Below are 15,550 nucleotides of genomic sequence, written 5' to 3'. Positions count from 1 at the left end.
GACCAGGATAATTAAGAAAAGCTAGCTCCTCTAGTGTAAACAAGGTTTCAGTTTGGAACATTAATTTGACCGATGGTTACCCAAATTCCTGGGGTAGTCACAAACCCAGCTGCACGGTTCTGGGCTTAATCTCCTGTCTGTGGTATGGATGTGTTGTGAGTGAGGGTTCAAGGAGACTGCATGGACCTTCTCCTGCACCATGGAACTGTGTGGGGATGAACCCTCCCGGGAAAAGGCGGAGCGAAGACTTATAAAGGAGTCTCTCACCCCCACAGTGAGGCTTTCTCTAACTCCCGTTTGTTAAATGGTTTCCTTGTGAGAGGTGCCCACACAGCTGATCATATTCACAAAAGGAGGAAACAGGAAATGGCAGGGAGCACATGGCTGAAGTGCTCTGCTTAGTGTCCCAGCTTTGTCATCCACTTGATCCAGACCCGATCTCCCACTCATCAGCTGTATGACACTGGACAACATACTTATTATACTTCAATGCCCCAATTTTTTCTACTCTAAAGTAGAGATAAATGGCCACAGAAGTATGAGGACTAAGTAAGATAATGAAGGTACTTGCCAAATAGGAAGCACTCAATGAACGCATGGCAGCCATTCTCTTTGGAAGCCTGCTTAGCCCAGGCTCTATCCTCTGAGTATTATACCATTCTAAATGGCTCAGATAAAGAATCCACCTGCAATGTGGGAGAACCAGGTTCACTTCCTGGGCTGGGAAGATCCCCAGGAGAAGGAAACAGCTACCCGCTCCAGAATTCTTGCCTGGAAAATTCCATGGACAGAGAACAACACAGTAATTGGCTCCTGTAAATCTATGTAAACCCCCTCCTGCCTACTTTTCTCTGTCTAGCCATGTTAGTGATTAAAAATGGGATAAACACTAAATACAGGCTTCCCTGGTGGCTCAGATGGTGACGAATCCACCTGCAGTGTCGGAGACCTGGGTTCGATCCCTGGGTGGGGGAGATCCCCTGGAGAAGGGCATGGCAGCTCACTCCAGTGTTCCTGCCTGGAGAATCCCCATGGACAGAGGAGCCTGGTGGGCTACAGTCCATGGGGTCGGGAAGAGTCGGACACGACTGAGTGACTAAGCACAGCACAAACACTTAAGATAAGCTGGGTCAGTCAATTCCTGCTGCCAAGAATCTGAAACCAGACCTCAAAGACTAGTTCATTATCCGCAGGTGTGGGGCTTGGAAGGTGGTAATCTGGATGTCACCGGAATGGCCTCGGAAGGCAGGACAGAGGAACGCAGTCTTCAGAGCAAGAGGGAAATGAAGCAGCAACACGGCAAGAAGAAACAATGCAAGACCGAGTGAGCAGAGCGAGTGAGCAGAGAGAGAATATGCTCCGGTTCCTGACTGCTTCCAGGTGCTGACTGCAGTGACGCCCAGAGCTGGCTGGACCTCCTGTCGTTTCCGTTTCATGAGATAACTCTATCTTCTTCTAATACACTTCCTATTGCTTAAACCAGCTTCAGCAGTTTCTGTTCTTCATAATCAGAAAGGCCATAAGAGAAAATGGTGACCCACCTATTTGCAGTTGTTTAAAGTAAAGGACCCTGATGCTGGGAAAGGTGAAGGCAGGAGGAGAAGGGGACGACAGAGGATGAGATGGCTGGATGGCATCACCGACTCAATGGACATGAGTTTGAGTAAACTCCAGGAGTTGGTGATGGACAGGGAGGCCTGGCATGCTGCAGTCCATGGGGTCGAAAGAGTCGGACATGACTGAATGACTCAACTGAACTGAAAGTAAAAGATCACTTTAGACATTCTGAGCCAGGAATGTACTTAATGCAATTAAGTGAATAAAAATCAGAAATAACAGAGAATGAGGTACAGGCCAATTTCCTTCTACCATTTCTATGCAACACAAAACAAGGGTAGCCCTCACTAAACCAGGAAACCACTCATGTACGTCTCTGCTTCCTCTCGAGGACTTTTATTCTGTTTACTGGACTGAGCAGAGTTCCTGAAGAGTACTCTACATATGGTATATCTTTCCTACTAGTAACCATAAATCAAAACTCATTTTTACTGTGACCTGCTATCCCGAATCTCCCATTTCTGTTTTTCCAGAAGGCAGATGGATACTCTGGTATATTAACTCAAGCCAATTTGTTAATTGATTCCAGTATAAGAGAAGGTCTTTTTCATTCCTGGAAACATACACGTGCTTTAAGGTAAAAAAAAAATCCCTTAATGAAAATGAATGAAACTAGCAATAGGAAATTCTGACACTGAATACAGTAGCAGGGTAAGTAATTTTTAGAAAGGTGTTCTTGTGAATACCAAGCCACACTAGATTAAAAAAAAAAAGGTTAAAGTAGAGAGGACTATATATTTTTGAGACATTTAAAATTACTGAGCATTCCTTTTTGTACTGTAGCAAAATGATTCTAGAAGCTAAAAATAAAAGTACAGCTTAATATATTTGAAATTGTAATCAGATGTTAGAACAAGAAAATCAGTCATAAATGCTTAGTCAACTGAGATTATCACATTTCTATGCTAATCTTGTGTTTTTAATTAACAGATAAAGCAGAAGGGGGTATCTAAACAATAGTGTATAAAAACGAAAAAAAAAAAAACAAAATTTCAAGCTCTAATTAAATGGAGAAGCAATAACAAAATACTGCTGCATTTCAGCAACTGTTCATTAAAAAAACAACAGAAAAATCTTGTTATGTCTTTCTAAAATTATGTTTCACAGGCTTCAGCATCCTCTTCTGTTTTTACTCGTGATCATAAAGAAACCAGATGTTGATCACAAGCTGAGCCATCACACCAAACACTACCTTCTGGCCTGAATTTCTTGATTGGTCAGAAGACTCATGTCTTGTGCAGAGTAGGTGAGTCCAGGGTAGATTCAGAGTTGGGGGCTCTCAAACCCGATTCCCAGCGTCCACATCCTGGATCCACCATGTTCATCTCATATGATCCTAGGCAAGATACTCAGCCTTCCTAACCGCAGTTCTCCTCATGTTACAATGGGCCCAACATAGTACCTACTGTTGTCTTGAGGACTCACTCATTCTCCTTTAAGTGCCAAGCACTGTTCTAGCCTTTTGGAATCCAAGAGCAAACAATGTAACTGAAAATTACTGCCCTCCTGAAGTTTATGTTCTATATATTGCATCTAAAGCACCTGATTAGCATAATACCTAGTATTCAGTCATCAATAAATGCCAGCTGTTAGGATCTTGAATAGCTGACTGAAACAGAACACTGGAATAGCAATGTGTCAGGACGCAGTCACACATTTCCTTAATCTTTCTGAGCCTCAATTACTTAATCTGTAAAGTGATCTTAAGATTGTTCCTATTAAATATATGGCAGATCATGAGACATAGAAGAGATTAAAGAAAATATGAAGATGCATTATACACAAGAATGCTTTTCCAGTACATTAAAACCTTAGAAAAAACTCAGTCGCATTTTTAAAAAATAAAGAAAAACTCTCAAGAAAGGGAAAAACATAAATGCTCACTATCATACCAAATCTTCATAAAACATGAAATCACAAAAACCAAAAATAAGACATGACATCTTACATTTATCTTAAAAAGTATACATGGCTACTATCAGAAATCATTAGATGAAATAATCTTCTTCCAGAACATACAAGAGAAATGTAATATGTTCCTTTCTGGCAATCTTAGCTTTTCTTATTTTGTTTTTCCATTGAAACTTAAAATTGGTCTCACACCCACACCTTTTCACAAGATTATACGTTTTTCAAGGTTTTGTAAATTCTTTTGAAATTACTTTCCTGTTTCAGTTAAAAACCATAGACTCTAAACCATCTTAAAATTATCTGAACATAAGGCTAGACATTCCCAGGTTTAGCCAAATTAAATGGCATCACTCAGCCCTGGGTAAGAAAGGCCCTGTTTATCTGACCCAGCCCAATGCTCCCTGGACATCCCATTTTGATAATATCAAACTCTCTGTACTTCAGGATTAAATCATGCCTTCTCATGAAATACAAAACTTTGTTTTCAACTTTCCTTCAGCAAGAATATTCTTTCCCCTTGTATTCAGTGATAAACCCATCCATCAAGTATTACTCAACAATAACCTCCACAAAACTTTCCCGTTACTCCCCACCACAGCTCCCGCAATGACACATCACATCAACCCTCTTGATATTGCTCCTGTGGTATTTTACACATGTTGCCGCTAAACTGAGTATTCTCTGCATTATTTTCTGTCATGTCCACCTGAAGGCAGGGACCATGATTCTCATGTTGTCAGCACCCTGGTACAGAACAGGCTACCATCCATGTTTATGAAGTACCGGAAACATCACTGTTCTCAATGGACAAGCAAAACCTTTACTAAACAGTAAAATATTTGTAGTCTTATATACTTTAATTTGTAGAGTTGTTAATCTTACTTCATAACAAAAAAGCATCATTGTGGTAGAGTAATAGAAAATGAAGAGGAATCAGTGTAAGATTTAAAATAGAAAAAGTAATCACATTCTATAGTAGTCCCCCAAAACACCTTTTCTGGTGTTGACAATGACATATAATATCATGAAATTAAGAAATGCTTCCAACACTCTCAACAGAGTATGGTCTTTTACTCAAATACATGGCATTCAAGAGTTTATCCTCCTTTACTTTTCACTGACAAAGAACACAGCCCAAAACCAGTTCTTAAAAATAAACCCAAATAAAAATAAACCTTGCAGTAGAACTCATCAACAGTAAACCCATAAATACCATTACCATTTAAATCTAGTATAAGGTCAACTCTCAACCCACTTAACATTCAGAATAATCAGGCTTAATACTTTTTATATAGAGTGACACCTAGCAATCTAATGCCATTGTAAGTAACATCCCCTCTCAAAGTTTGTCAGTGTACTTCAAACATTTGCATGAAATAAAAGGGAGAGAAAAAAATTCACATTGGCTTACTGAATAATCATAAAGTAAATGGAGTTGATCTCACCTCAACTGAAACACAGAATATCTAACACTCTAAACAGAAACGGTTTCAATCAGAAACTCGGTGTATCAAGAGAGCACTTCTGCAAGTGAAATGGAAATTACAAGAACATTTTCCGAAAGCGGGCCATTTCTTTATGCAATTGCTTGTTTCCATTTTATGGGTCACACTTTTTCATCTATAATGAAACATTGCTCTGCTTTTCTCATGGTAATAAAAAAAAAAAACGAAGCTAAAGTAAAGAAATGCATCCCCCACCAAAGTGAAGATACTATTTTGGGGAAACACAATTAAAAATATTTTCAGGTTCTGAATTCCAGTGACCTCTAATCAGTGAACAGTTATAAATTTATAACTTTATATAAAATTTAAAGCATATTTAATATTTTGCTTTGATTTGTAGGACAAACACTTTAGAATTTATGGACGTGTATTCTATATATTTGGGGATGTCAAGAATGGAGCCTGGTGTCTTTCTTCATTTCTTGAAAAACTGAAAGGAAACTTTCAATTACACTTTAGAAATTTTAATTGAATTTTGAAATACCTCACTAAAATTTCTCCAATGAGGAAAAATACTCTTCACTGTAGTATATACTATATATGTTATATTTATATATTTATGCTAAATTTATACTACATAAATATATTTTTTTTATTTCTTAGAAAAAAATGCATGTCTTGAGTATATCTATTAAATGCAAATCAATTAAAACTCCACTGCAATTACTACTGCTCCCAAAGAATTAGACATAGAGGAACACAGTTTCATAGCACAAGTCACTTCATGAAATATTCAGCAGGAAGAATGATTTACTTTCTCAATATAGCGCCATGTATTGGTGAGATACTAAAATGAAAAAAAAAATACTGAATTCATCCAGAAGATCATTTACGTAAGTGTGAAGAGGAACAAAAGACCACTGGCTAGAGATATCAGAAAATCCATCCAGTGATCATGATTAGCAAGAACAGAACAGTAGATAGTTTAGAGGGTTACCAGTGAGAGTGAGCCCAGAAAAATATTACATGTGGCTATGATAGAGCTAGTGAAATGCCATCTCCAAAATGCATTTGTGGACTAAAGACAAAGACACCCTATGTGACAGGTGGCCAATCTGGGGGTTCTGTGCGGACGCTGGTGAGCACCCTGACAGATGTGACCCGTCAATCACGGGCTCCGCCACCGGCCCTGGGATCCTTCCTGATGCGCCACGCAGACAGCCGCGACCAGCCCCCGAGGCCCGTCTGTCGAACCTGCTCTCGGCACGGTCGCTCAGGACGTGCAGTCAGGAGCCTTCCCCACAGGCAAGCGGCACAGGACTAGGTGCAGTCTTCTAAGCTAGGTGTTCAAGCGTGGGCTGACTTTCAAAAATTTGTAAATGCATGAACATTTTTAAGCAAAAGGAGAAAATAAAAATTATAGCAGATAATGTTGTGATTTTGTAAGTGGGATAAATTTTTAAAAGTTAACTGCCGTCAGCAATTTGGAATGGTTTAAATTCTGATGATAGAAGCACTTGAAAAAAATACAGTCATCCATCTGCCAAAAAAGCCGTCACTGAAAAGCAGCAAGAAATTGAATCAGCAGTTCCCTCAACCACAACACACCAGCAATTGAAGAGTGTTATTGGTAACTGACAATACAACAGTTTCAAGAATGGGTATTTATTATGGTTTAAAGTCACTGATAGGCTAGCAGTTTAAAAAAAATCTGAGACAGAATAAAAAACTACAGTAGAGCATTTGATACCCAAAGTAACTTTAACACCTGAACGATCAAAATTATAGGTTTTCTCTAAAGGGCAATCCTTTCCTGTTACTTTTAACATAAAGTAACAAAGTCATTACACAATTCCTGTCCAAAACCAATTTTTTAGAGTCTTTTCAAATATCTATTACATTGTGATTTGATCTACATTTATCGAAAGTAAATACAGTCACTATTGATAGAAAGCAAAACAGGAATATGATAGTGACTTAATTTTCATTGTCTCAATTTCCAGAAATATAGTATCCCTATGAGATGATTGGATGGTGTCACTGACTTACTAGACATGAGTTGGAGCAAATTCCGGGAGCTGGTGATGGACAAGGAGGCCTGGCGTGCTGCAGTCCATGGGGTCGCAAAGAGTCAGACATGACTGAGCGACTGAACTGAACTGAATATCCCTACTGAAATGTATTTTAAAACACATGTGATTGTTGAATCATATTTGAAACATAAGCTATAATTTTAGTTTCAGAATAAAACTGAATACTAAGCAAAACTTGGGGGGGGCATTAAGTAAAAAATGTTCATTGAGATCAAATAAATGTATATTTCAGGTGAATATAACTTTGTTCTGCTGCAGTTCTATGTTGTACAACCTCACCAGAATATTAGGTCAAAGGCTACATGGTGAAATACATGAGGGAAGAATACATCTCAATAACCAACCAGCTTAAAGTACATAATGGCTTCATCTGACAATGAACCCTCCCCACTTTAAACAGTATCATGTGCTGCTTCCAGCAGATAAAAACTGCATCAAATCCTAAACCTTATTTCATGTATATACACAGCCATATTTAGGCTCTGATATGAATCCTGCAAGAGATCTTAATTTTTAATCACATTTAGCAAAAAAAAAACCAAAAACCAAAAAACTTTCAGCTATAAGCAACTAAAACCACAATCTATAAAGCATTAAGACCAAGTTGCTGGTCTTAATATAATTAAAGCAAGTTTGCTAAAATCTCCTTTGAAATAATTAGTGTGCTAAAATCTTTTTACCCTTGGCCACATACACAGTCATGAATTATTTTACTATTAAGATTTTCCATAACTTTATAAGTAATTTCTTTGAAAAGGGTGAAGAACACATGAAACAATATTATTCAGTTATAAGATTATAGCTGCTTATATGATTAGCTGGAGGCACATCTTATCACTATGCTATTCATGGTTATAATAAATTTTTAATTAGTAAATAATTGTCTAATAAGGAGTTACCTCAGGAAGACAGAAAACAAGTGTTTCTATAAAATGTCAAAGAATACTTTCACACAAAATGTGAAAACCAACAAGAAATACATGTTGTGAAAGAAAATTCATTGCTTTATGACAGCAAGTACATCAGTTTTCAAATATCCTATTAACAGAACTGGAAAATGTTTTTAAAATATTCTCCTTACCTGTGTATACAGTTTTTACTCTCGAGATAGGACATACCAGAAGCAACATCTAATGAAAATTTCACTAATTGTTTGAGTTTTATATCATCCTTCCTCTTTCTCAGAAACGTGAGGAAATCACCTCCTAGAAGAATCAACAACAAGAGAAGATCATGATGAAAGTCACATTTATCACCTATTAGATACACCTTCCAGAACAAAAAGCATTACACATTTAACCATACTTTCCGCTCATTTAAGAGGAGGATGAAAGAAAATATGAAAAGAACACATCCTATTAGAAAGCAGACACTGCGCATTCTCTTAGATGCAGTGTAAGCACTTCAACGCTTCACACTGTATATCACTCAACACATAATAACATTCAGTCATACTTGTTTCCCCGGTCATAATTTCTCACCAATCTGCCTGGCTAAAATTTTCTAAGAAATCCTGTAGTCTCTAATACCAGATAAAAGATGATAATTATCATGAGTTAAAAAGAAAAGTAAATGATATTGAATTAGTTACCAGATTCAGTGATTGCTTAAAAAACTGAGATTACTAACACCATGAAAGAGTAGGACAGAAAAAAAAAGGCTATGAGTTTGATAAGATTTAGCTGCTGAGCCAGACTGCATTTTCATGCGTCAAATGGACTCCAGTGATATCTGAGAGAAACTCCTCAAACCAGCATGTTCCAAAAGAAGTATAATGCAAGCCACTTTAGAAATTTCAAATATACTGGTAGCCACATTTTTAAAAGTAACAATAATAAAAAGGTGAAAGTGACTGAAGTAATACATTTTTCTTTAGTTCCATTATGTATAAAATACTATTAAATCAACATGCACTATTATAAAATTATGGTGAAAATATTTTACATTTATCAACATAACTCTTTAAAACATGTTGTGTATTTTACATTTATGGAGCGTCTCAATTTAGATGCAAATTTCCATCAGAAATATTTGATCTGTATTTAGATTTCATCAAATCCATGATTAAAAAACAGATTCACATACCTCGGTTGTTCCAAAAGTATTATACTTATAAATTTTTCCAATAACTGAATCACAGTACTGGAAATGAAATTGTTAAATTTAAATCATGTAAGATTGAGTGAAACTCACAGTTCATCTTTTAGAAGCACACAGGTCAAAACTCAAGAGCTCAGGTGCTGCATACGGCCAGTGACTACCAGACCAGACAGGACAGCCTTGGACCACAGTCACTACCAGCACGGCATTGAAGGTTAAAGCTTGGTTTCTGTTCCTTGCTAATGCACACTACAATGTACTGCATTAGTAAACAAAGTAAAACAAAACCTAGTCTAGATATATTGAATGAACGTTCTCTAAAAACAGCCATTCCTACTTTTTCTTGTCTCTTAGAGCCTCAGACATTAAGCCAGAGTTTTGCAAGAGGGATTAGCATTTTAATGGTCATTTCCTGATGCTTTTGATGCTCTTTACCAGGGATCTAGCCTCCTTAAATAGGACAACCCTAGAGGTGAAGATTAAACGGCTTTTTCTTTAATGAGAGTCCCAAGAAAACAAACACCAGCCTAACTCTCCTTAGAAAGTTCTTTTTCTAATCTCTTTCCCCATTCATAAATCAAGCATTACACAAATATAGGTGGACTACTTACAAAATCAGTAAGCTATATGCTTCAAAAGTAATCTTAATGGTGTCAGATTATTTACTTTTTTCTGTTCTTCCAAAGAGAATATCAAACTTCTTACTAAGAACATTACTGAAATAGCTTCTATCAAGCTTGACTTAATTTTCTTAAAAAAACAACAACAACAACAACAAAAAAAACCCTAAATGCAACAGTAAACAGCAAAATTAGCCACTAATTTTTCAACTTTAATAGGCAAAAAATGTCTATTAAAATGGACTTGAAAATCAATATTTAGTTCAAGTTACTTCCTGGGCCAATATTCTCATATAGTGTTACATACATTTATCGATACCCTGGCCTAGTTTAGAAGAAGTGCACCCTTCTAATTTTGAAACCACACAGCATTTTGCTTACTCATTTGGAATAACTTTCAAATGAAAGAAACCCTTCTAGAATTTGCTTAAAGTGGCATATGACATGGCCTCAGTGCTCTGTGGAAACCTAACATTTCTTTCCAAAATTAGCTTACATTTAGCACTTTCCCTTCTGCTTCCTGCTCTTTTTAAATATGGACTTTCACCTAATCCTCCCTACCCCCAGCCCAACCTGTAAACCCAGTGAAGAGAAGTGCACCTCTCGTCAGTAGGCTAATGTCAGCAAACATCACAGGATGTCTAGCATGACATAACACTTCAATAAGCACTCTTGGATGAATGAATAAATAATGTAAAAAACAATCACTTCCATGTAGCTTATAAGCTACCCATGAAGATAATCTACATATGAATTTTTAAAATTAATTTTAGTCATTTCTTCCTTAGCTCCTCTCCAATGGTTGGAACTATGCTTTTCAAGTACTTGCTCAAAATTAATGTTTAGAAAAGGATAACACTGAATCAATGGCACCTGACGGAGGCCATAAAATTCTTTAGATTCCAAAATAAAACTTGGTACATTTAAAACTCTGAGCTCACCTTGATAAGATGCTTATTAACACGACTGCCTTACAAACTGCATCATTAAAAAAAAATTATTTGCAAAGGAGCAATTCTTAACAGATAAGACTGTAGACCAACAGAGGCTTCCCAGGTGGTGCCAGTGGTAAAGAACCTGCCTGCCAACGCAAGAGCATAAGAGATGCAGGCTCGATCCCCGGGCTGGCAAGATTCCTAGAGGGGGAGCACGGCAGCCCCTCCAGTGTTCTTGTCTGGAGAATCTTCTGTCATTTCACCGTGCCACTGTAAAGAGCCTCTCTGAACATGTGAGCCACCTACTAGTCACATATGCGGCACATGTGCGCACACGCTTGCATGTGGATGCACGCGTGTAGCCTAGAGCACCCCGCCTGACCACTGCAGGAGGACAGTGGTGCTCACAAACGCGTAGAGCGAGGCAGGGACTCCTCTGCTCTAACTCTGTCTTACCAAGGCTCACTTCTATATAGACATACTGCATACTAAGCCAAGACAGGACGGATGATTTTCTAGATTTCTTCAGTGATGAATTTCTAAGACAATTCTTAGAATGCTTTTATAAACAACTTCTAGTTTACTAATGATACCGCATCACATGGTGAAAAGAGCGTGGATAGTTAGGCCTCACCAATCGAGGTCTGATTAGCTGTGTAACCTGGGGTACGATCCCTCTAACCTTCCTTACAACGTAAGGATTAATGCCTTTTGTTTCTCAAAGTGGTTTTGAGGACCAAAATGTATCTAAACCACAAAGCAAATGCCTACCTAGCACATGGTACACACAATAAACGCTGGTGTGACTTCCTATTTTGGTTGAAGTTATTTTGCATATAAAACCAGGAACAGTTGTGGCAAGGACTTGCTGTCACACAACATTGGTTTTTCCTCACTCACCTCACTGCCTTTCTCCCATTTTGGAGAGTATTTATCCCGTCTCAGCACTAAAGGCAATCCTAGACTTGCTTAACCCAATTATCAGTGGAGTCCCATTCTCAAGTGACTGATTCAGGGATGTGCTCTCGGTCGCTCAGTCCTGTCCGACTCTGGGACCTCAAGGACTGTAGGCGGCCAGGCTCCTCTGTCCATGGGATTCTCCAGGCAAGAATACCAGAGTGGGTTGCCATGCCCTTCTCCAGGGGATCTTCTCAACCCAGGGATCGAACCCAGGTCTCCCACACTGCAGGCAGACTCTTTACCATCTGAGCCACCAGGGAAGCCAGACTCAGAGGCAGGTACACTATTTAATTCAGGCCACTGAGATACAGGAGATAACTTCTAAAGGACAAATGAAAGAAACTTTTTAAGACAAGTGCCAGGAAAGGAGCTTCTCTGCGAGTGGAAGTATGCAGGGCAGCATGTGCTCCGCAGAGACTGGCACCCTTGGGACGAAGCTGTCGCCACGGAGAGCAGGAAGAGTGAAGGGGAGAGGACGGTTCTGGCGGCATCTCTGAGCCACTGGAACAAACGCTGCCTCGAGAATGACTTTCTTCTAGATCTTTGAAATGAAGGAACAAATAAAAGCTCTATTGCCTTTTTTGATATAACTCCCACACTAGCCACTCAAGGATTCTTTATGGATAAAATAATAACTGTATTAGAAGATACTGAGAATTAAAAAGATACTATATATTGATACATTAAATGTCTAGAACAAGTAGGAAATAATAAATAGAAGCACTTTATTTTGTTTACAGCCAACATTTAGTAAGAGAATAGAAGACTGTTTTATTCTTAACAGCTCTTTCTCAAAGGTTTCTTACTTTGTGCTATGAAAATCTGATCCTATCTGCTCTTTCAGTATTAATGGGACTCTCAGGAACTGATCACATTAAACAAACTCATAGAGATTATTGTGTAAACAAGAATACTAATTTATCAATTTCTCATTAGGGAAAAGGGATCATCAAGGCTATACCACTAATGACTTTCTGTCACTGAATCATGTAGAGATCTTAATTTATCCTCAAATAAATTTAAAGGTTATTAAATTAAGAGATACCAGTCCCTAGTGATATATAAAATGCATAATTCATTACCCTTGTTTTTTAGGATATCAATTTACTTCAGAGAAGTTTGGTTTAGTTGTGTTCACATACACATTTAAAATAGGCTCATAATCAAAGCAAGTATTAAATTATAGAGAGCTACTGTAGAGGGTCCATTTATGCCATTGTTCAGAGTTGTTACTAAAAAATAAACTTTTCATCTTTTCTTCTCTTTAATTAGACTTCTGGCTGTGGGCCAGGCCATCAAAACTCAGGCAGGTACAAATTCGTATGATAGTCGTCAATGACTACTGACTTAATTTGTGCTCTGTGAGACACAGAATAGATTTCGTACAATAGGAGGTAAGTCAACACGTTCCTGAAGAAAAGGATCGATGCAGACACTGAGGCCGCCAATGCTGACTGCTACACGCAGGGCACACGTAGGAAAGGCGGCTCTCACGGAAAGGGAGATTCGACAGGAGAATGCGCTGGCTGCTAACCGAGGTGATGAGGGCTTCTTCCAAGAACCATCACACACACACAGACCGCAGCACTGGATCTGAAAGGCTCGGTAATAAGCTGGACATGGGCCAGTCTGTGAGGAAAGATGAGGAACATGTAACACAGGAAAGCCGAAAACGACTCCCAGGACACTGGCGTTTCGGACGCTGCGCTCTTCTTCCTAAAGCAGCGCCTGCTGAAGAGCTTGCTCCCAGCAGTTCAGCTGAGCCCAAGGCAGTGCTGAGAGTATGGCTGTCCCAGTTTAGATTAACACGTGACATTCCTCTTTTCAGGTGAGGTTCCTTAACGGCCACGCTCTGCCAGCACTGCAGGGTACCGGGGCCTCTGGCATTTCTCCTTTGCAGATATCTCTACCAACACAGCTCTCTAATGGCCATAAAACCAGTTCTCTGAAATAAAAGAGTGCTCTTCACAGAACTTTTCAACTTGCCGGTTCAAGGGGCAGCAGCTATAATCTCCCTAGACATTATGTGACCTGCCAGGACAGATGCAGAGTCAGGTTTCACAGACCTTCAGAACATCGGCTTCCAGAAAGCACTCTGGAGAAAATCCGCTTTATTACACTGTGGAGGAGAGAGCTGAGCTCACCTGATTTTTACTTTTAAGGTGGTAATTTTGGTGATATAACTGAAATTCTAAGGCACATGCCTGCAAACTATGGCCTGAAGAGGCCAAAATCAGTCCCACGCCTGCTTTTGCAAATAAAGCTTTACTGGAAACCTTGAACTCACTCCTTTACATGCTGTTTCCAGATGCTTTCGAGCTGTGCTGGTAGAGCTGAGGACGCCCAGAGAGTGGACAGCCCTCAACGCCTAACCATCTTACTACCTGGTTCTTTACAGAAGAAGCTCGCTGACTCTTGCTTTAAGGCATTACTCAGCATTTCATACAGCTACAGTCCCTCCTATTTAAAGGTTCTCATGATGGCCTTGGTTACTTTCAACCATGATTTTACTATTCACCATGTTTTCTTTTTTGCCTGAGGGCTCAATAGTGCCATTTTTTAACGTTCAAGGAGGAAGCTGGAAAGGTAAATTCACCAATTAATTTTAAGTCCTAAGGCTGCCAACCTATTCACACAGAAAAAAACATATGAAAAGTGAGATCATAAACCCCTGGTATCCTCCCTATCCACAACCCACCATCTGCCACCAAGACAAAGAAATTACACTGTCTCTCCCTGCTTACATGCCAAACAACCTACTTTTCCATATCGTGGCCTGTTATGCCCCTGAAAGCTGCCTTTGATATAAAGATAAGAATGGGCAGGACGATCAGGTGTATAAAGAGGTTGGTTTCTGGAATACCCTTTAAATACTTAGATGCTACAAAGACATTTTTTTCTAAATAAAAGAATTCAAAAGAATGCTTGTTTTGATATATCTATCTACTACAGGAAAATCTGCAGAGAAAAAAGAAAGAGGCATCAATTTAAGTTTCCTTAGACTTTTAAAGAAATGTGGGATAAAAAGACCAACTCAAAAGTACATTTAAATTTCATAAGACAAAAAACGTTTATAAAAGCTAATGATATTTTTAGAAATTGAATTTATCATAGGCTACATATTTTAGGGACATTAAGTCCCTGAAAGCAATAAAATCAGTGACTACTTTATAAAAACTATTATATAATCTTATTCTCTAAAGTAATTAGAAACATATTTATATCTTCATGTTTACCCATTTCTGTTGGATATGGTCAGAATTTAATTTATGCAAAGGTTTTAATCATAAACACATTTACAAATTATGAAACTTTCTATCAAAATTAATTAAAAAGCATTACTTTATAATTTTAAAGAACACAGTGCAGCAAAGAGCTTGGAATGTCAGTGTTGAGAAAAAAATCACAAAAAAACAGGAGCATCTTTTCTCACTTTTTAAAAAGTTGTGGTAAAAACACTTATAAATTTTTCCTCTTAATTTTAAGTGTAATACTGTAAATTATATTGAAATGTTGTACAAGCAATCCAGGTGAGCCACAGAATTGACTTTTTCTTTAACTTAGAAACCATCTTCATCATGGTAAAAAAAATGCATAAACTTTAGCATCTTTACTATTTTTAAGCATATAGTTCAGTAGAGTCTCCCTCTGAGATGAAGGTTTGATTCCATTTATACAAAGTCCCAAACCAGCCCAAACGAATCTCTTTTGTAAGTATGGAAAATGTGTATACTTTTTGATACTTTTTGATACTTTTTGATAATCTAAACTTATAATTGGTGTCTTCTTCTGTATGTGTTATATTTTGTTTGATCTAGTATTTCACCTTATAACTAACTAATTTAACTAATAATAACAACAATTTAAAT

The 15,550-nt window shown here is 38.0% G+C and overlaps 1 protein-coding gene across 5 annotated transcripts in view; it reads right to left on the bottom strand.

The window, feature by feature from the left end:
• Positions 1–15,550, bottom strand: part of FER (FER tyrosine kinase) — a 475,599-nt gene that overhangs the window by 92,851 nt on the left and 367,198 nt on the right. For all 5 annotated transcript variants that reach the window (XM_069592654.1, XM_069592657.1, XM_069592656.1 and 2 more), the window contains one exon: positions 8,148–8,271. In XM_069592654.1, coding sequence (XP_069448755.1) covers positions 8,148–8,271 — 124 coding nt within the window. The remainder of the gene's footprint in view (positions 1–8,147; positions 8,272–15,550) is intronic.

This window comes from Ovis canadensis, chromosome 5 (assembly GCF_042477335.2).
Source record: "Ovis canadensis isolate MfBH-ARS-UI-01 breed Bighorn chromosome 5, ARS-UI_OviCan_v2, whole genome shotgun sequence".
Lineage (NCBI taxonomy): Eukaryota > Metazoa > Chordata > Mammalia > Artiodactyla > Bovidae > Ovis > Ovis canadensis.
The sequence above is the reverse complement of the archived record's forward strand: the minus strand, read 5'-3'. Positions and strand labels throughout refer to the sequence as shown.